Source organism: Coptis chinensis, chromosome 8, assembly GCF_015680905.1.
Source record: "Coptis chinensis isolate HL-2020 chromosome 8, ASM1568090v1, whole genome shotgun sequence".
In the NCBI taxonomy this organism is placed as follows: domain Eukaryota; kingdom Viridiplantae; phylum Streptophyta; class Magnoliopsida; order Ranunculales; family Ranunculaceae; genus Coptis; species Coptis chinensis.
The window spans coordinates 18,149,627-18,171,977 of NC_141463.1; the positions used below are offsets into that span (position 1 = coordinate 18,149,627).

The 22,351-nt window shown below is 38.3% G+C and overlaps 1 protein-coding gene and 1 long non-coding RNA gene across 2 annotated transcripts; one reads left to right on the forward strand and one right to left on the reverse strand.

The window, feature by feature from the left end:
* The first annotated feature begins 378 nt into the window (after nt 1-378).
* LOC147480317 (uncharacterized) lies at nt 379-1,762 on the forward strand. The gene is made up of 3 exons (XR_015205007.1): nt 379-1,082; nt 1,272-1,340; nt 1,519-1,762. It is a non-coding gene; the product is annotated as an uncharacterized LOC147480317 (long non-coding RNA).
* Nucleotides 1,763-8,125: 6,363 nt separating this feature from the next.
* Nucleotides 8,126-9,038, reverse strand: LOC147480318 (uncharacterized). The gene is made up of 2 exons (XM_086580486.1): nt 8,842-9,038; nt 8,126-8,744 (listed from the first exon to the last, which is right to left on the reverse strand). The coding sequence occupies exons 1-2, from the start codon at nt 9,032-9,034 to the stop codon at nt 8,146-8,148; spliced, it is 792 nt and encodes a 263-aa protein (XP_086436612.1). The 5' UTR covers nt 9,035-9,038; the 3' UTR covers nt 8,126-8,145.
* Between the last annotated feature and the right edge of the window lie 13,313 nt (nt 9,039-22,351).

Consider the following 22,351-nt stretch of genomic DNA (forward strand, 5'->3'; position numbering starts at 1 on the left):
TAAAACCCGTCTTTAACGTTTTAAATCCGTTAATTATAATATATTTCAAAATATCCGGTTTTAAACTTTTATATTTTTATTTTAAAATTTTAGTTATTTTGTTTTCTAAAACTTCTATATTTCTATTCTCTATTTTCTTACAAAATTGCAAACTCTAAAATTATTTCTATTGGTATTAATCAAATTGTGTTGAGGCAAGAAATTTTGAGATATCATTTGTAGAATTTGTAGAATGGTTTTTAAAACTCTTAGTTTTAAGGTTTGTTACATTTTTATTTAGCGTTTCTTTTAATCACAGACAAACAAAATTTCTATGTCTATTTGTTGTCTTTTTCTCCGTTTCTATTGTTTTTTTTTTTTATGTTTTAAATTTATTTTCTGTTTTATACCCATTTATTTTCCCAACGTTGTTTTACACAATTTTTTTTTTTCCGTTTTTTTGCTGAAGTACTCCTTTAAATTTGAAATAATTTTTTTTTTTTCAAATTTCCCGTTTTAAACCCATCTCTTACTTGGTGACAATGTTTTAGACTAGACGGACAAGTGCGTCCTGGCAAAATAAGACAAAGGGTGTGGTCGAGGTGGCATGTATGCAACTTAAAAGTGGATTGCTGTTAGCCATGTCTCATTCCACATATTAACGTTTGTATTTCGAGAGTACTGAGTTTTGGAAGGATACAAGAGTTAATCAAAGAAATTTCAAATGGCGAAACGTAACTCTGGTATATGTCTCTGAATAACGGAATAACCTAGTCAAAGTCTTAAATAAATTAAGACAACCACTGAATTGATCAAGTTAATAAACAATCCCGGGTCAGAAGGCCAAAATTTCTTATATCCTGCCATCAAAACAAGTGTCATGATTTTATGGTTTCATTAGCATAGCAGGTGTCAATCAAAGAATTCATACAAAAACCTATAAAAGCCCCATTTGCAGTGATCAGCTTAGCATCTCAGACTGTTGTGTGTAATTGTGTATTTGATTTGAAGAGTTAAAAAGAAGAAAAAGAAGATAAACAGCAAGCATGGACAAGTCTCAGAACGCTAGCTATAATGCTGGCCAGGCCCAAGGGCAGGCAGAGGTGAGCAGTGAGTTTATTAAAGCTTCTATATATGTTTTCATTCATGTCGTTGAAGTCCGTGGTTTTGCACAATAGTGTACATTACAAGAAGTCCATGGTTCCACCTACGGTATTGGTGTATGAGCTTGTGTATCATGAATCATGATGATGGCAAATTGGTGGTGATGTTGATGAATTTTACTTTTGCAGTGCACGAAAGACCAACTTATTGACAAGGCATCCAACACTACCCAGTCAGTTAAGGACTCGGCGAACCAGGTTAGTTAAAAATTCAGCTGAGCAAGTGCGTTGCACATGTTATTCACTTATTCCTTACTGAAATATCGTCACCTGGCACTTCACGTCAAGGGCATATATTTTTGCACATAATTTTTTCAAAATGCTACTGCTTACCTCGAGTTGTTGGTGATAGTATGTTGTTTCTCAAACTGTATAGGCTGGTCAGACAGTGATGGACAAGGCACACGGAACTGCTGATGCTGTGAAGAATGCAACTGGAATGAAATAACTGAAAGACAACAATTCAATAATGCAGTTTTGACTAGGTCTCTATGGCGTTTTACGTTCATTTTGTGTTTCATGTCTGTTTAGGTGCTCTTGAATAGCTGATAAGAGACTATACCGCACAATTCATCTTGTTAAGAGTGTTTTAAATAAATAGATTTTGTTCCAACTTATAATTATAGCACGCATTCCTGCTCAGACCTCAGTCCTCGCAAGTCTTATTTCTTGCTCCTCTTTATATTTTTTGTATCTTTCAAAACCAATACATCTGTGCATTGCAAGGCAATCAATCTCAAGTTCTCAACAGCTAAGTTTCAAAATGACTAGCTTAATAATGGCAAAGGTCCCAAGTTAAATTTCTTTCTTTAATAGAAACACGAAGATACAACTGCAAAATCCAGATGGGGACATCTCTCTTGACATAACTTCTTTCCCATTATCGAGTTCAGGCTTATTCTTTAATCAAAAATTCTTTAGCAACACACAAAATGAACCGAAACTTGTGAACACAATGACGTGGCACTCATCAGGCAGGGGGTGAGTGTGTATTTCTGAAAGAAGTACTGCAAATTAAGGTCTCTCTACTTGCCACGTCATTGTGTTCACAAAATTCGGTTCAAAGTGTGTGTTGCTGTAGAAACACTCTTCTTTAATAGAAACAGAGCTTTTTGGTGCAGAACAAATCTTAAAATTTTCACAATTACTGACTCGCATTTATCTGAAAATGGACATTGAAGAACGTGAACGTTTTAGAGACCAGTCCAAATATCTAGTCAATAAACAGATGAAGTAAACTTAGACCATCAAAGCAGCATATATCCACTGAATTTTTCTGAAAAAAGAGAGTACAAGAATGGTGTACTCACAGATTGAAAAGAATTTAGTTAGGTGATGACAAGCTTGTATAAACGACTCTAAGATATACTTGCAATGGTAGTCTGTTGTCTGACGAAAGCACTACCGCATGGAATAGTATCAAGAGATAATTCAGATTGCCGACAAATTTAATGAAGAGATCATTACTACCGACTTTAATGTGCCCGATCTATTATGCCTGTATCCTCAGACAAAATAGATCAAAACATCATTAAGTGATATTATGTCTAGCGATACCTTTAATGTTCATTCGAACATAGTACAAAATATCGGGATATAGCAAAATATCGACCTCTGATTTATGGATATGTATCGTGGATATATCCCCCTCTGTGGGGATATATTACATTTGGGCATCTGTAAATATCGTGGATATATCGAGATATATCGATAAATATCGATAAATATCCACAGACTATGTGTGGGTATTTATGACTGCAAATATCGTGGATATATCGCGATATATCGATAAATATCTACAAATATCGACAAATATCGACAAATATCTATATTTTCTTTGAATGTGGTCATTATAAAGGTTGAATTTGATCAGTCCTTACAAGTGTGAATAATGGAGAAGATTGTGATGGGTCGAGTTTTGGTCGAGGCTCGCTTTGGGACGAAATACTACATATCAAGATTTTGTGATGAACTTGAATCAAGTCGGACATTGTTCCCCCCCTTTCCTCTGTCGGCTCAAGTCCCCTGTCTTGATGAGAATAAATGAGCTTTTAGGCGATTGTATTTATAAAGCGCCAGAGATGCTACGACTTTAACTAACACAAATATGTTGGCGTTCTTGCCCGTTGCGTGCATGTGCGGGTTGTCACCTCGTTACGGGCGAGGTGTTATGTTATAACGATCTATCATGAGTCACCGAGATTATCACCTCATTCTAGACAAGGTGTTATGTTATAACGATCTTCCATGAGTTTTCCGATTAGGTGTTGGACACGTGCATAATATATATAAATATATTATTCCCTCAATCATACTTTTAATATAAATTACTCTCTAATACTCAAAAATACACCTCGGAATTCCTACATAATTGACTTTTCATTCTTTAACAATGAATCTTGAATTTTTTCTACATATTACAATACTTGTTGTACTTGCAATCGGAAAGCGCTCAATCATATAAGCATCTATTAGATCTTCATTTGTGATTGAATCCATGATGAGAGCGTGAAGGCCCCGCAACCCCGATGTCCATAGATGCCTCACCTATAGAGTCTATCCAACACTCTAACGTCTTCAGGAGACGACCAACACAACTCTAATCCACTTCATCAGTTGTCAATAGAATGTGTTCAATTACATCACTTGCCAAAACCATGCTCCCACTAGTATCCTCCCCATCACTGCCATAAACAGCATCCATCATCTTGATCAGGCAATCTACAACATATTGCAGCCCTTTGGTTGAAGCCAGGATTTTACATCCTTCAATAGAGGTTGTTATTTGAGATAATAGGGGAAGCATAAATAAAACAGAATAGAATGGTCTTGGTTCATCCTCACCTTTGATGGAAAGAAGGTACTCGAGAAGATCTAGAACCTTTAGCATGCAGGGCAAAAGGTGATTCCGCCAAGTACTTCCCAACAAACAACACTGAATCAAGAAGATCCTCTCCTTTTCTATGATCATGATCCTTTGCCTCTTGCAAGGACTCTAGAACCTTACCCATCGTCTCGTTCGGACCATTGACCATTATTATTTCCATGCTTTTATCAATATAACTCCCATTGATTTCAGAGACGTTTTCTACTGAGACCGATTTCATCATCTTTTCTGCTGAGACTGATTTCATCATCTTTTCTTATGATGATTCATTCACGTATGAATCTTCAGTACAGATGCGCGCACACAAGAACAACTAGCCCTAGTATTTCCAGAGAGATAAGAGATAAAAGATAAGAGAACGAAGATAACAATAAAACAATCAAACAATAAAACAGTCACTGAATACCAAAGACACGTGGCATCTACAATTATTACAAAACTCAGGATGTGATACGGACCAACTAAGCAAAACCCAAACTACACAGAGACGGAAAAATCCTACAAAAATTTTGACAGAGTTTCCTCTGTATTTTCGACATTTCATAAACTTAAATCCTGTTATAACTTGGATATCCAATAAAACTACACCCAACTATTAAAAGATATACTGATTCGTAGAACCGGCTACTTAACCATCTCGACTAGTGCCAGTTAAGTCAAGTAACCAACCCTCGAATCAAATATCAATAAATTCAAGCTAACTAGAGGAAGGAATAGCTTGGTTCAGCTCACCTCAGGCCTTAAAGTAGAGGAATAAAATTTCAAAATTGTTACGACTTTCTACTTATGCTGATTTGCACAATTCCAAACACATATGAAATGATAAACTAGCTAGATTAAGAATTGAAGAAAGCAAGTCAAATAAGTGAATAACATATGTGAGCTGGAAAGGTAATTCTTTCAAGACAAGCTATAGATTTTAAGAAACAAACCTATAGATTTCAAGATAGCTACTCTTAGAAATTAAAATAAGGTTGATAAGCTAATAGAATCCTTAAGGGATAAGCAAGTAATAGGGGCATCAATCAAGAGCAACAGTACCTGTGCAGTAGTAAAATCAGGATAACTACAAATTATAAGACCTTTGGTTACAGGTTGTGAACAGAGTCATAATTACACAACGAGTAAGCATCTTCACTCACCTCTTAGCTTGAGAAACATAAGCTAGTATGAACTTGCAGCAGTTTACTTCTCTGAGGCGGAAAAGTTGGTTCACAGTATCAAAAAGTGGAGAGATGCTATCTTTGTTGAAAGCGTCTGATCGTCAAGAAATTCAAAAAGATGCAATTGTAACTAAGAAATAAGCAAGCCCAACACTACATTAAGAAGAAAACATATGAAATTGAAGGATATAAATATCATCTCCAAGAACCAGATCAAATCCCCCTGGATACTGATCTGAAATTTGTTTTATATGATTGTCATCTCCCTATTCTAGCTTCTCTGCTGCCAATCCTAAGTACAAGTTTCCATCAAAGACAAAGCTTATCAATATAGCTTCTTTTTGTTACTAGACACTCGGCTTAATTAAAACAAATAAAACCCCATAGGAAGATTATTGTTTTCTCCTTACCAGAACAATTACTACGGCATTCCGAAGCTGCATGGAGCTCTACATTTTTCTTCAAGATCTAAGTGGCTCACCAAAAACATAACAATTACAACTAATCCATAGACATAAAGAACTCACAAAACAGAGCGATATTTTATACTATGACTCAAACTTTATTCAAAACCAACAGAGAGGCTAACACTCCAAACCATTAAACATGATAAAAAACTAACAGCCAATACAAAAACACTTTAACTTTATTCCAAACCAATAGAAGCTGACACTCCAAACCATTACAAAGAAGACTACTGCCAGAATGATTTGCGACCTTCTTGTATGCCTTTAACACCATGTAATGCCGATTCAAAAAGAAAATCATTACAATACTGGTTCCAAGTGAGGGTTTGGCCGAACCAATTCTTAAAGTTTTCCACGTACAAGTCATACGCTGACTGATCCAAGTTCTTGCCACACAATTGAAGGTAACCAATAATCGGATACCCAGTTTCCTCAACAACGGGTCAACTCGGAGGTTCCCATACAGTTCCCCATGCAGGTGGAGGCATGTCCACACTATGGTCCGAGAATGGCTGAACATCTTCCATACTTTGGTCCCTTTCATTCCGTCCTCCATAAGAATGACGAGGAGGTGCATATTGTTCTGAAGGTAGCACAAATGTAGATTCAGTAGAATACTCGCGAGATGGAGCATTCCAATCTCCATAAAAATTTGGGGACGATATTGTTCCGCAAGAAGTAGCATAGGTGGAAGCGGTAGAGTATGCTTGAGGATCATTCCAATTCCCATAATATTGAGAACGCGAATATTCTTCCTCGAGGATTCGCGATATGAAGAGTCCGTATAATATTCAACCATATTTGAACCAAGAAGAAGAATATCCATAAGGTCGATCGTGAAGAAAACAATCCTCCAAATTGGCCCGCCAACGAGTCCACAGACATCTCGACCCCAGTAGACGACCCTTGCCCATAAAAACAATTGCTTGAGTCCGTGCCCTGTGTAGGATCTGCTCTCCTTTGTCGACCTTTTCTTTGACGAGATCCTCGTTGGGCGGAAGCACCATGGTCAGAGTCTTGAGTTGCATGGTCAAACCCATCCTCTTCAGTAAAGTATACTCCTCTATTATCACGGCACTGTGAGGAACCACCAGTTGCTTGTTGAGACCCAACAACAGTGCATCCACCCCTACCACTTGGTGGGCGCTGTGAGGACCCACCCCTTGATTGTTGTGAGGATCCACCCCGACAGGACTGATGGACGCATTGAGGACCCACCCCTTGACTGCTGTGACCTTGGTGCTATCACCCGTTGTGACCCAACACCACCACCAATGGAAACTCTAGGTTGTTGTGACTGAACCCCATCATTACCATCAAAACCTGGAGGACCACCACCACCTACTCGACTCGGACCACTGCCATCTCCACGACCACCACCACCTCCTCGACTTTGACCACTAGCACAAACTTAAGCATGATCATCATCAAAACCAGGGGGACCACCACCACCTACTCGACTCGGACCACTACCATCTCCACGACCACCACCACCTCCTCGACTAGGACCACTGGCACGAACTTGAGCATGATGATGATCATCATCATCGCTATCGTTATCGTCATCAACAACATTGTAAGCATTATCGTGCTCCCCATCACTAGGCATTCTCCATGCATCAGGATCATAATATGTTTCACCATCAAGTTGAGTGTCATTAGGAGATTGAGCTGCTTCAAAGTTATCCTCAGGATTGGGATTCGGAACAGGTTCCCAATTTCCATCTATTGGCACACCAGATTGCTCTGCAATGTATGAATTAGGACGACCGCTTTCATCTAATAATGCCTCAGGGGTTCTCTCATATCGATCCAATCAAAAATAGGATACCGAGTCATTACCGACCGGTACAATGATGTGAGGTCCAAGATCTTCTTCTCTTCTTCGAATTGGTTCTTTAGTTGGACATGCTTGCTTTTCAGTCGAAGGTTGTAGTGGACAAAGACTCGATCCTCCAGTGACTCGGTTCTCGAGTTACAACGTTTTGTCGAGTGTATGAATCCAAACGTGCTCCAATTCCTCTCACATCCAGATGATGAGGTAGTTTGTGAGAGGATCCGTATAGCTAACGTTTTCAAGTGGTCGACATAACCGTCTTCAACATTCATCCACCAATCAGCTGCGTCAATGACAAACAATGTAGACCATATTATATAATTTTGTATGGACTAAAACTAAAATAAGTCAGTTACAAGTTCGTAGTGGGTTAACAATGAAACTAACCCGGCATGACTTTGGTTCTTCCATATACAAGAATTGGCGAGAGAATACCCCTAAGCCTCTCGATAAGCTTTACATTCATTTAAGCAAGCCAATTGATCCGATAGGTTTGGGATCAATTGGTTAATGATCGTCTGCATTCTTTGAGAGGAACTCCCCATTGTATGCAACATTTTCACTATCGGGGCCGTAATTACGGCAGATTAAAGGTAGTGTGCTACAAAGCAAATTTGTAGCATATTAGCTTACAACAGTTATGGTACAATTAAATAAACCTCGAGTTAACAAAAATATTACCAGCTTTGTGTAATGGGTGCCCCAATTGGTTGTTCCACCTCCTCTTAATGATTCCAACAATCCATTCAGGCGAGCGAATCTTCCTCCGAACTTGCTCAATTGTTATTTCTACCCATCTGTGTAAAAATGGCATGGTCGGTTTATCATCCTTATCCACCTTCCGCAATAAAACCACAATGGGTTCTAATACAGCTACAATCCCCTTCACATTCTGCCAAAATTCTCGGTCGTTTATAATATCCTCGACCATCATCATCTGGACCGTAGGATTATCATTCTTGATTTCAAGATATCCTTCGGAAGTAAACATTGACCGGAGCTTGTTCTTTTTCTTCAGCAAACTTTTCAATGCCATGTAATTACTGGCAAATCTAGTTGGACCAGCTCGGACTAAGTCTCCACCACACACTTCCCTCATAAGGGAAACAACTCGAGAGTGGTTATAAATGAAAGACGTGATATCCTTCGCCTGATCAAGGATTGCTTTCGTCGACGGGGCTCGAGAAAATTCTTTCAAGATAAGGTCTATAGAATGAGCCGCGCATGGGGTCCAGAAAAGGTTATACCCTATTGTACATGAAGTAGTTTAGTAGACAGTTCATACAAAAAAACTATTTGCAAAAGGAATCTAAAATGGGAGAATAAAACTTATTTGTAAGTATACCATTTTCTCTTGCAAGCATCTCTCCAGCTTTCTTAAAATTCGCCCCGTTGTCCGTTACAATCTGAACAACATTCTCCTTGCCAACCTTGTCAACAACACGTCTCATGTGTTTCAATAAGTGGCGGTGATCTTTCTTGTGTTTCGATAGATCAATGGACGAATCAAAAGTCATGAGCCCATCACAATACACCATGAAGTTCATCAAGACCGTCGCGCGTGGACCAGTCCGAAATCACACATAACAGTGACACCATATGTAGACCATTTTATTTTCATATGGTCAATATACAATTTGCACTCTGCCTTAAGCCTCTGCAACTCTGAATTTAGTAGTTGATAGGTCAAGGAGGGTCACTCAAAGACCGTAGCGCGACATGCCTCATCGAACATCGGCTTGTAATAATGGTTGGTTGTTGGCCAACGCATTTGGAGACAAGTTTCCCCAAAGTACAAATCTAGCCACAGGTGTTCTAAACACCCCAGCTTTTGACTTACCAGCTGGAGTCATCTGGTGGACAGATGGTTGATTAACATCAGGCCTTCTCGGCGAATCGACATCAATAAGCTCGGGATGCCTAGTGCTCTTCGATCGGGAGAAGAGAGACATAAGACCTTTGCCTTTGCGAGAGCTTGTGCTTGCAACATTGGTGTTCTCTCTGGTTGGAGCCCTCTTATCCCACGAGCCCGTCTCGCAGAACCTCTGGTACTCATCCCTAGATTGTTGTCGTGCCATCTCGAACTCGTTGTCACCCTCGTCTGAGTCTTCTCCAGGAGGGTGTGCATGCATGGCAGCTCTATAATGTTCTTCAGCTATCTTTTTTCCATTTCTCTTCTCAATTCCGGACTCAATTATTTGTCGGAACATGTCTCGAATTTCCTTTCCACACTTCAAACATTCCTCAACATTTTTGTTCCCTCCGCCAAGATGTACTTTCAGCCTTGTAATGCCACCTCCAGCTAAAATCTTGTCACAGTATTTGCACTGTGTCCCGTTTTTATTTCCAGGGATATGGATAGCGTGGTCCCACCCGATATCAAATCCCTTTGGCATTTCTATCCTCATTTATCACAAACGAGAATAATTTAATATATACATCAAACCAAAACATAATTAAATTTGATGATTCCTATTTAAAAATACATGGATCAAGTATGTGGTCCTATAACTCAAATTCCAATGTTGCCTTAACTGTGTCTGGCGTTTTTTCTACATTTAATTCTAATAGTCAAGCATCCAAATATTAATAATATCAAACAATTACAGTCAAGTTCGAAACCGGCATCCGGGCTTGTGATCGGATTTAACCAATCTTTAAACAAGTAGGAACTCTCAGATCACCCGTAGGTGCACCGTGTTCTGGAGCCAAACTGTACTTTGAGTGATATCAAGAATATTCCAATGATAACTGTGTACTTTTATTGATATTCCAATGTTGCCTTAACTGTGTCGGGCGCTTTTCCAACATCTAATTCTAATATTCATGCCTCTACCAATGCTAATCATATCTTCCCTGTACTTAGAAATAACGGTATAAATCATTTAGACAATTTTACCATTGTATTATATTTTTAACACTAACTTGCTTGTTTATAAAACAAAAGAGCTAAAAATATTTTGACAAAGTTTCCTTTGTTTATTCAACTTTTTGACCACCTGTATTATGCCTAAAATACTCATATAGTAAAATAAGAAGAAAAAAATAAAATAAAATAAAAAAAAGACAACAAAAAGACAAACATAAATTCTATAACTATCAGTTCATCAATAGAATCTGAATACCAAGTTAAATTACATTAGCCATTCAAATTAATTTAAAGTCATGCGCAAATAAAATATAAAAACATATAACCTCGCATTACACTTGATAATTAAACCAAGAATAAATCCTAACACTACCTAATATACAAACCAAATGACTTTACCATGGCACACAATCAAAACATATCCCTTATATGCATACAAACACCCACAATTTCAGTTGTTGCAAAAAATAACAAGCAACAAATAAAATTAGTATACGAAATAGGTAGAAATTTTACCTCAAGAGAATCGGCCAACTCCACTACTACTTAATCAAACTCCACTACATCAAATCAAACTCCACTCATCGCACACCAACAATGAACAGGTTATTTGAATTATTCTTACTAATAAATGCTCGACTTTCTTACTCAAAATACTAGAAAAATTGATATTTGCTGGAAAAAAAAAACACGGCGTACTTAGTGCGCAACAACCAAAAGTGGGAGAAGAACAAACCACTGAGACAACACGACGTACCTAGAGCGCAACAACTAAGTTTTCAGCTGTGCTTATGCTGCAAAATAGAAAAACAAACAACCATTGAGAACATACTTGTACAAAAGACAAGGAAGAGTTCGTGGAAGAGTTTGCTCTACCCTACAAGGACCAAAGATGGGTACAATCCTCTTCTAGATGACTTCAAGAAGACAAATTATTTTATGATATACATAACTCAAATATAAAACCACTACTTAACATCACATTCTAAAAAAAATTCGGCAGAGTTTCCTTTGTATTTTCAACATTTCATAAATTTAAAACCTGTCATAACCTGAAAATCATATAATATACTTCCATAACATATATTAAAACCTCATACCTCGTAAACCCAAGTACCCAACTACTCAAATATATATTGATTCGTAGAACCAGCTACTTAACCATCTCGACCAATGCCAGTTAAGTCAAGTAACCAATCCTCGAATCAAAAGAATACTATTAATTATATACAAAAATTAAAATAAAAACAACATATACATCATTTCCACTTATATCATTGTTATACATAAGGGTGTAGACGGATATCCAAAAATTCGACTCCGATTCGCATTCGTATTTGAAAAATCGGATATTAATTTTAAGACTCAAGACTTTTGGACTCAAGAGTCAAGATTCATCCAACACACTAAATCAATCACAGAAAACCAAGTACCCTTAAGAGATGCAAGATCCTACTGCATTAAGGGTTTTGCTAGAAATCATGGAACTAATCTGAAAAAGGAAATACATAAAATATATCTTCCCTCGAAAAGAAAAATATAACAGTCAATATATGTCATGAAGAAATAGGCCTCAACTTTCCAAGTACAAAAGTGTACATAAGATGAGTGAAGTGGGGGTTTGCCAGGACTTGCAAGTGAGGACTATGTGTATCATTGTCGCACTAAAGGCTAAATCCATTTAAAAGTGTACATGGATTCTACACAGTGAGTCAGGATGCAAGCCGAAAAGATCACATTCCAGCATAGTTCCCCCTCCCTTATTTTACAGTCCAGTAATTACACAACGTTCTTGTTTAAGTACAACTATACCTACACATACTAAGTAGACCAAAAGTCCTACCACCACCACCCCACCCCCCACCAAATAGAGCATATATATGCAAACGCCAAGCAATAATAGAGACATGAGGTAATTGTCTTCTGCTCTGATGAGGTAATTGCTTCCTCAAAAGCCCTCACCCCTACCTAAAAATAATATTAATAAATAAACAAACAAACAAATAATAATAAATAATAATAATCATCATCAGACTGAACACTATGTTCCAATTGCATCCCTCTCCAGCATGACTACCTTGTAGGCATCATAGATGCAACAGGGCATAAAACGCAGAACATGTTGGTGCGCCTTTTGCCAACTCACTAAACTCTCTACGACAATTTCGGACTAAATACCGGTGCACTCCGTCTCGGACGAGGCGCCATCCAAAGATATCCTTGGGGTATCACAGGCCTAATTAGCAAGGAATGATATCCACATGGCTATGTACAAAAGAAAAATAACCAAAGAATTCCTTTGTAGACATTGAAGAGCAAATACCAACTTAAGTAACTATTCAATTGACAAACTCAAAGGGCCATGATACTAAGTAGTAAGTACAGCCTCATCGTCATGTGAGAACTCGCAGGTCTTGCGCCAGATCTTCTTTGTCGGACTAAACTCGTCAGTCTTGGGGCGGAACCTAACCAATGTCGACTACACTCCGGTCTTAGTCCGAACCTAACAGTTGTCGAACTAAACTCCTAGTGCAACGTCAGTTCGTCACCCTATCTATATTGGTCAAGGTGCCTTTCAAGCATACCCGAGGGGTATCACAGTTGCCCGTCTTAAAGATGAGCAGAACCTAGCTCTATTACCAGTTTGTAAGGACCCACTCCATCACCATGTCGCCATTTTGGTAGGGGCTGGATTATGTTAGGTAAATAACTGAATATGGGTCACGAGTCAAATTAAGTAGAGACGCTGAGCGAAAAATAATACTAATGCTAATCGGTGATTGAAAGGAGAACATTGATCAAGCTTTCAGTGATTTAAAGTCAATCAACTTAACAATCAGCACTGGGAGCAAATGCAACCTATGACTACATGACCCACTCTACGACCAAGTCTTATGTCTATGTTTTTCACACAAATCACGGTATGACAGAACCCAAGGTTATATAGCACGGGACCTAATTAATTTGAGACTGATTAAACTCGTGAAGAACCTTCACTCTTTAAGGCTAGGCACCGTTCAAGTGTATGTTCAAGGCATCACATCCAGGCATCTAGTTGGGCATGTTGACGGTCTGGGTGTGGCCCCTGACCTCACTAGTTGAAAATGCTCACTGTTCACTAACTTCTAAAGCACAAAGTAAACCTATGAGCATCAAAGGAAGAAAATTGTGAAACTCAGATCACTATTCTATCATCGACAATACCTATCGGAAGCCAATATACTAGTAGAGCTATTAGAATTTACTTCGATAAAAGCACAAATGAATACATTTATGATAAATTGATAAAAGCACAAATGAAAATATTTACGATAAGCAATGTACCATATAAACTGTGATAAATTGTACAACCTTTAAGCCTCCCAGATAAACTTCGATTCAGTTGTGTTTGCAAGGGGTGGAGATCTATGTGTGGGCCTTGAAGTCGTCTTCCATGGCTCGTTGTTCCTCACTAGGACTATGTCAGTAGTTGGTACAATGGCCTCTGATAAAGACGTCGGTTTCTTCAGTCTTTGAAGGAGTGAGAGAATGGAGAAGAAGGGGCTTTAGTTTGAGTTTGAAGGAGTGAGAGAATGGAGAAGAAGGGGCTTTTATATTCGTGGGTTGGCAAACTCGCATGGGAGAGGGTAGATTAGCTCGCGTGGGAGAGGTAGGAGTAGCCTTTTTTCATTTTCTTCGTCGGTTTGCAATCACCAGCACCGAAAGCCACCAATTATCTCCGACAATATCGATAACAAAATATATCGTCGATATATCGCGATATATCAACAAATTTCGTCAATATTTGCACTGGTATTTACCCAAATAAGTATCGCGGCATTTATCTATCTATCTATGAAATCTCGATATATATCGCGATATATCGCGATATTTTGTACTATGCATTCGAAAACAGCTTGACTGGTTCTTCTCTGTATCCAAGAGAGCAGAGGAAGTTTAAGTGATCACTATTGAGAGTAAAATCATGGACCAAGCCAGGATCCATTGCACAATTAGGCCACATATGTCCTCAAGACTATAACCGAATGGCGTGGCATTCAAGGAAAAGGCGAGTGTTGACTAGTTTCATTAGGTATTTGCAAACACATACTCATGTTATACACGTAAAATCCTTAATTACTTGCTTTTGGTTTCAATTCTATTATTATCGATAGAATCATGTTTGTATCACAATTTTACGAACTTCTTGTTGTCGGAGTTATCCCTCACACGAGGAAGAAGAGAAAAATAGGTACTATTTGTGTGAATAGGTCAAAGCGAGTGCATGCGCGCGCTCAAATTGGCCTTGCCCAAGGCGCGTTCGCGCCCTTGCCATGAAAAAGAAGATAGTTTTTTTTCAGCCTCTCACGAAACATGTCTACTGGAGTTTTGTGTGCAAAAAAATAATAGGGCACGCGCGCTCAGATTGGCCTTGCCAATAGCGTGCCCATGCTCATGCTTAAAATTGTCGGGTTTTGATTTTCTACAGTAAGCACGAAATTTCGCAGAGCGCGTCGAAATTTCAAATTACTATAAAAACAAAAGTAAGGTTTTGGAAAACTGAGTCTTGAATAGAAACCCAATTTTGAGAGCAATCAAAATTAAGAGAAAACCCTTACAAAGAGAAAAACTTGAAAGGAGAGAGGAGTGGTCTAGTAAGGTAGAGAGACTTGAGAGGAGTGATTGTAATATTCCTTCCTATACTTATAAAAGGATTTACTCTTGTGGACGTAGGCATCATTAGCCGAACCACGTTATATTTTGTGTTTTCATTGTGGTAAGTTACTCTAAATTTCTATTGCTTATTTGTGATAGTTATATCCATAGTTTAGGTTTGTAATTGTTGGTTGTAGTGAAAGATTAGATTTTTATTGGAGTAGTAGATTGTCCAAGTGCAAACTATCTTAGTGGGGATCGATTGGTATCGTTTTCCCCAACAAGTGGTATCGAAACCAGATTAGATTAATCACAGAAGATAGTTATCCAAATCTTGCCCAAAAGGTGTTTGATAAAATTCCTGAGATGAGGTTTGAGTTGAAATAACTTGTTGAGATGGACCATTCTATAAACACTCGCATGACTAGTCTAAATAGAGATAGCTACACTATTTGGAAAGCCATGATGGAAGATTTATTCTATTGCAAGGACTTGGCACAACCCATTGAGAATGGAGGAGTAAAACCAGAAGCAATTGTCGTGGCTGAGTGGAGCAAGTTTGACAGAAAAGCAATTGGGTACATTCAACAGTGGATTGACGGCAGTGTCTTCCACCATGTATCCCAAGAAACTACCGTTTTTGGCTTGTGGAAGAAACTCGAAGACCTCTATGAGAGGAAGTTGGCCGGAAACAAAGTGTTACTCATTAAGAAGTTTGCTAACACGAAGTACAAAGAAGGTTCTTCAATGTCTGAGCATCTTAATGATGTACTGAATACCATCAATCAGCTACATTTGATGAAGATTCATATGGGTGATGAAGTTGATGCTTTGTTACTATTAAACTCTCTACCCGACAGTTGGGAGACTTTAGCAGTTTCTATTGTCAGAGCCACCACAGATGGAATCGTTACGATGGAAATGGCTACCGAGGCATTGTTGAATGAGGAGACAAGAAGGTGTTCACGAAACAGCTCTTCTCACTCAGAGATCTTTGTCGTAGAGAAGCGGGGGAGAGGTAAGAGCAGAAAACCATCTCATTCTAGAGGTGATGACAGAAACAAATCTAGGGGTGAAGCTAGAACTCTTCAGGCAGAGAGACAATGTTACTATTATGCCACCAAGGGTCACTTCAGGTATGAGTGTAGTGTAGGAATCGTTATTTCAGAATGCAAATTTCTACAAACCGCGAGAACCCACGCGCAGCGGAATCAATGGGTTCTCGGTTTTGGATAGAAAACATACCTTTTAAAATCGGCTAAAATGTAATCTCTGAGAATCAAAGCTTTATCAAATCCGAAATCAACCCCTTGATCTTCTGTTGTATTCTTTTAGAATAGATTGGACGTTGTGTGGGCAACGATCTACCAATCCCCTTCTTTCTCACAAAGCTAGATCCAATTTTGGATCTATCTTTCCTTGCCTCTTTTTCTAATCCAGGTGAATAGTGATTTTGGCCAAGAGAAAGAGTATTCTATTTATAGGCTACAATAGGGACCATGAGGAGAAATTAGGGTTGGGCCTCCTGACGGGCTTGGGCTTCTCATGTTTGCCCAGAACACACGGCCCAAGTCCGTCAACAAATAGCTTATTCCACTAAAGGCCATTGTTGCACTACCGCCCTAATCCCAAATTATGTGTCAGAGTTTATGGGCTCCATATTATATGCTCGTTGATCTCCCCATGTTTAAGATATCGAATGTATGTTGATTAAGTCAAGTTACTGACAACTACATTAATCAACTTCTTATGTCCTTGAGTAATACCACTCAACCTCATTGTCATGTCGGAATAAATCCACCTGTAGGGTTTACATGACAATCTTTTTGAGCTCCTCAAGGGGACATCATCAACCCGACTTCCTGCGGGTCACGGATTCCTTCTATAATCAACAACACACCTTACATACAATGTCATTACCCAATCCATCGAGTTTGTTGATTCACAAATGAATCTCACTCATTGATGATTTAAAGCAATGTACAATGCACGTAAGTGCCCGCTATTATATCCGGATTAAGAGGACAAACATCCATAATAACATAGGCATTTGTTCTCTTACACAGTCAGTATAAAGAGAAACAACCTCACTTGGTCCTGTTCAATACACACAAAGTGTACTAGTGTAATTCTATAGTCAAGATATACTAATACTAGATTATACTACAACTGTACTAATGGTTTGTCCAAATCCATCTAGGTTGTGAACAATTCCTTATACTTTATAAGGTACTGATGATATGATCTTCTGTGTGTTCACACCATATCATCTACAACATAAAGTATTAGACACATGCATATAACTAATAATATATATAATATGCATAATATTAGCCCATATGATTCTCATTCAAAATATAAAGAATTAGAGTTAATACAAAAGTAATGCTTTTAGTATATAACCTTATCATGTAGTACTCTGAAGAGGGATAAGAAGAATAACTGTGTACATGAAGACAAGGTAAAGAGGAATGAAAGTACAGGTTGAGATACTACCGCATTAGTAGACGATAGTCTAGTGGGAATTGGGTCAGATTATGGTGAATGCTGTGTTATTACCTTATGCCAGGATATAGAGTGGGTGATAGATACAGGAGCATCCTATCACGTCACACCGCACAGGAGCTTCTTCACTACCTACAGCTGTGGTGAATTTGGTGAGGTAAAGATGGGTAACAGTGGCATCTCAAAGATTATAGGCATTGGTGATGTTCATGTAGCAACCAATGTCGGCTATACCTTAACACTCAAGGATGTAAGACATGTCCCTGACATTCGGCTAAGCCTAATTTCGGTAGGGAAGTTAGATGATGATGCCTTTATTTCTAAACTCGTTTGGTAACGGGGTATGAAAACTAAGCAGAAGTTCCATTGTAGTAGCTAAAGGGAAGAAAACTTGCTCGCTTTACAAAACATAAGTTAGTTTGTGTAAAACAGAGTTAAATGCAGCACAAGAAGAAGCTTCCTTCGAACTATAACATAAGAGACTATGTCATATGGGAGAAAAATGCGCCTTGCCAAACATAAAAGGTATGCATTTAAATAGATGCACTCATTGTTTGGTTGGAAAGCAACACAGGGTGTCTTGCCAAAGATTCTCGTCTCACAGAAAGGAGAATGTCCTTGAGCTAGTGAACACAGATTTATATTGTCCTATAAAAGTGATGTCCCACGGGGGAGCTTTGTACTTCTTGACTTTCATTGATGATGCGTCAAGAAAGATATGAGCATATAGTCTGAAGACTAAAGATGAAGTACTTGGCGTGTTTAAGACTTTCCATAGCATGGTGGAAAAAGATACAGGGAAGCCTTTGAAGTGTATTCGTTTAGATAGTGGGGGAGAAAATATTGGGCTGTTTGAAGAGTATTGCAAGAGTCATGAGATTTGTCATTAGCAGACCGTTCCTAAGATCCACAACAGAATGGTATAGCCGAGAGGATGAACCATACCATTATAGAGAGGATGAGATGCATGGCGTCTCACTCTAAGCTACCAAGGAGTTACTAGGTAGAAGCAATGCGTACAGCCGTACATGTGATCAACCTATCGCCTTCAATGCCTCTAAATAGTGATTATCCAGAGAGAGTATGGTCAGGCAGAGATGTTGATTATGGATACTTGAGGGTATTTGTGCGTAGAGCATTTGTTCTATCTTCGTGAATACACTGTGATTGCATATACAAGACGCTATTCAAACACGTAGCAAGGAGGCATTCAGGTACTCCTGTTTCCACTCCTCGCCTCTTATGTTAGATGATTAATTCTAGCATATCAGGGTTGTTTGACTGTTGTTAGTGGTTTGTTTTTTATTGGCCTTAGCCTTTGTATGAGATTAAGGTCCAGTACTAGTAAACCATTTTCTGTTATTTATCGTAAACGTCAACTTACACGCCTATCTAGAATACCACACACTACACCTGCACCAATGGCTGACGAAACAGAGACTCCTCTTTCTGATTTTTATAAGGCCCTTAACGATAGCCCTAAGTCGTGCATTGTTCTTGCAGACCCAGTGGGGGATTTTCGAATCCCCCCGAATATATTTAATTTGTTACCAAGTTTTCATGGGTTAGACCATGAGAAGCCTTATCAGCATATGCGTAGGATAGAACAAGTTTTTACCACATTTCATCATCCTACCGTTGGTTTGGAGCAAATTAAATTGAGGGTGTTTCCTTTCACCCTCGCCAATAAGGCAACATCTTGGTTAACTGCCCAAGCGCCTAATTCTGTGGTCTCATGGGCCAAACTTGTTCAATTATTCATGGAACAGTTTTACCCACCACTAAAGACATATGAAATGCTTCAAAAGATTCATTTCTTTGGCCAGAATCCTCATGAATCTTTTTCAAAGGCCTGGAATCGGTTCACTGATCTTCTCATTGAGTGTCCACATCACAACCTTGCGAAAGACACGCTTGTTCGTGTCTTTTTCAAAGGGCTTTTACATAACCATAAATAGGTTCTTGACATAATGACTGGGGGTAGTTTCCTTAGTAAAGGTGCCTCTAAGGCTTATAGGTTTTTGGAAGATCAATCTAAATGTCAAAATAACTGGGGGTTTAATGACATCCCCCGCTCCAGTAATTCTTCTTCCACAGTTAAGGCTGCTAGTATGTTGAGGTTAAATCTGATCCTGAGCTTAAAACTTTAATCGAATCTCTCACTAAAAAGGTAGAAGCCATTTCTGTCAAACAACAACCTATTCCTATCATGAATGTCAACACTCTTCCATGTAATTTATGTTACAGCCTTGAGCATCCCGACTCCTATTGTCCTCTAGTCTATGAACAACCATCCGCTTAACCGGACAATGTTTGTTCTATTAATAGCGAATCTAACGCGCCTTGGAGACAACATCCCAACTTCAGTTGGAAAAATAATCATCACGTTACACCTCCAGGGTTTAATAATCAAAATATTAGGTCAGCGCCCAATTACAACCAAGCTCCACCGAGACAAGGACAAGGACAAGGTAATTATAATAATTATAATACTAATAGAGGTATCGTTCCGGTTACTAATAACTATCGCAACCCACCCGTTAATAATTAACGTGAGATAGTTCCAGTCACACCACCTGTGACCACTCCGCCTTCACAACCGGATAGTCTCGACACTTTCATATAGGCTAGCCAACAGTTGTTACAAACCTTTATTCATTCTAACCAACAACTTCTACAATCCATTAATCATTCTATCCAGCAGTTAGCCCAAGAGAAATCCCCACCAAAAGGTGTGTTTCCAGGTCAAGCCATACCTAATCCTAAAATGCCAAACACAGCCATTGAAGTAACCGGTAATCCTAGTAATGAAAATATCAACGTAGGTGAGCTAAATACCATCACCACTCTCCGTTCTGGCAGAGTGGTTGTGTCACACCCCAAATTTCCAGACAATATTTAAAATAATTATATTCAATTATCTGGAAACCCAGGGTGAAACAAAACCCAAAACCCTGTTATCAAACACGATATATACAAAACTGAAATCAAAAGAAAACTAAAAGGAACAATCCTTAAATCACATTATTAAACTACAAAGAAACTAACCAACTCTATTACATCTGTCTCAAAACAAAACCGCACCCTTCAGAAAATCTTAAATCAGAAGACTCAAAGAGCAACTCCAAATCACGTGTCCTTATCCACTGCACTCCACCATCTATGTTTCCAAGAACACACCTACGTTGCAAAACAAAGCAAACATGGGTCATCAAATTGAATTTGCTGGTATGAGTAGACTAACAACAAAATATATATAATAATATTTCAAATTAATAAATATAACATTACCAACCATTTCAACTTGGAAGACAATATAGTTCCGTTTTCCAAAACGGCTTGTAGTTTCTTCCCAAGTAAGATTTCACCCCCAATATACAAATTCTAAGAATCTCATATAATATTACTCATCATTCCCACTTTTCAAAATAACTCACAACATAAATACCACTTACATGCCATTTATTAAATGCACATGATAACCTAATTAAATATGAGTTTGGTATACCTTACCTTTAAGCTAACACGTCGTCTTAGGGTAGGATATTTACGTCCCTGCAGAAAATATTAATAGATCCTACCCTCCTGCAAAACAGAGTTAGACATCACAATAAAATGATTTATCTCAGCTAGTCAAATTTCCATTCATAACCAAACCTCATTTAAGACATTTAAGTCTAATTGATATAACCTGGTTCGTCCCACATATTCGGGGAATACCACTTATCATAATACCTATATCAAGGGTAGTCATTCATATGACAGCATTATGTCATAAAGTTTCTACGTGCATAACTATAGATCTCAGACTATCACAAGTCATTAATATTTTCGTAATAACATATCAAGTTATAGTCATTTCGCAGTCACATAGAAATCACAATCATTTACTAATATTATTCACAGTCACACTTCACATCCATAACATCACACAATTCATATACTTTTACTTAAAAACCCCTCGTCTACTTATGAGAACGGGGAAATATCACAACCAAGGAGTACATTCATCCCTTGTGAGTATCAACTCATACAAACCACATATATATTTCTCATAATAAATCATATACATCATACGAAATAACTCCATCACATGTAAAATCAATATTTTCCTTTACTTATTAATTATCTCGTTGGCTTATTTATTAAAAGACACAGCCCAACCTTTAGTTCCTACTCCACGATTTGCACTACACACATTTGCCAAATCACACATATCCATGTGCCTCACTCACACCGAGTACCACTACAAGACATATGTCCCAAGCGGGATATCGCCTCCAGGAAACATACTTTCATCTTGTAAACTCGTAACTTGTGAGTCACAGCCATCTCTGGGCTTTCCATACACATAATCATAAAGCCTCATTTGGGCATAACAAAATATCAAGTCATTCATGTCACATTCAATGAATACCTTGGGACATTCCCGCCACATTTAATGAATACCCATCATAACACTAATGGGCCATTCATGGCACATTCAATGAATGCCCTGAGTCATTCCCGCCACATTCAAGGAATACCCAAACCTACATTCCCGTACATTCAAGGAATATGACCAACCCGCAAGGCGAATACCTTAGTTCCTCTCTAGGGCAGTCCAAACTATTGGGTCATTCATGTCACATTCAATGAATACCCGGGTCATTCATGGCACATTCAATCAATACCCATCTATCACATGACATCACAAGTCATAAACATTTGTTTTCATTTCTTTTCATCAAAGAGGCATGGAGAGATCTAAAGATGTGGGCGACACATTAAATTTTCACCAGACACTTTTTCACTGGATTTTAACACTCGAGAGTTTTCATTTATTTTAATATTTTTATTACAAAAC

Excerpts from the sequence above, each read along its gene's own strand:
- LOC147480318 (XM_086580486.1), bottom strand. The coding sequence starts at position 9,034 with ATGGTGTATTGTGATGGGCTCATGACTTTTGATTCGTCCATTGATCTA. Across the intron at positions 8,745-8,841 it reads GATGCTTGCAAGAGAAAATG|GGTATAACCTTTTCTGGACC; the intron begins GTATACTTACAA and ends CATGTACAATAG.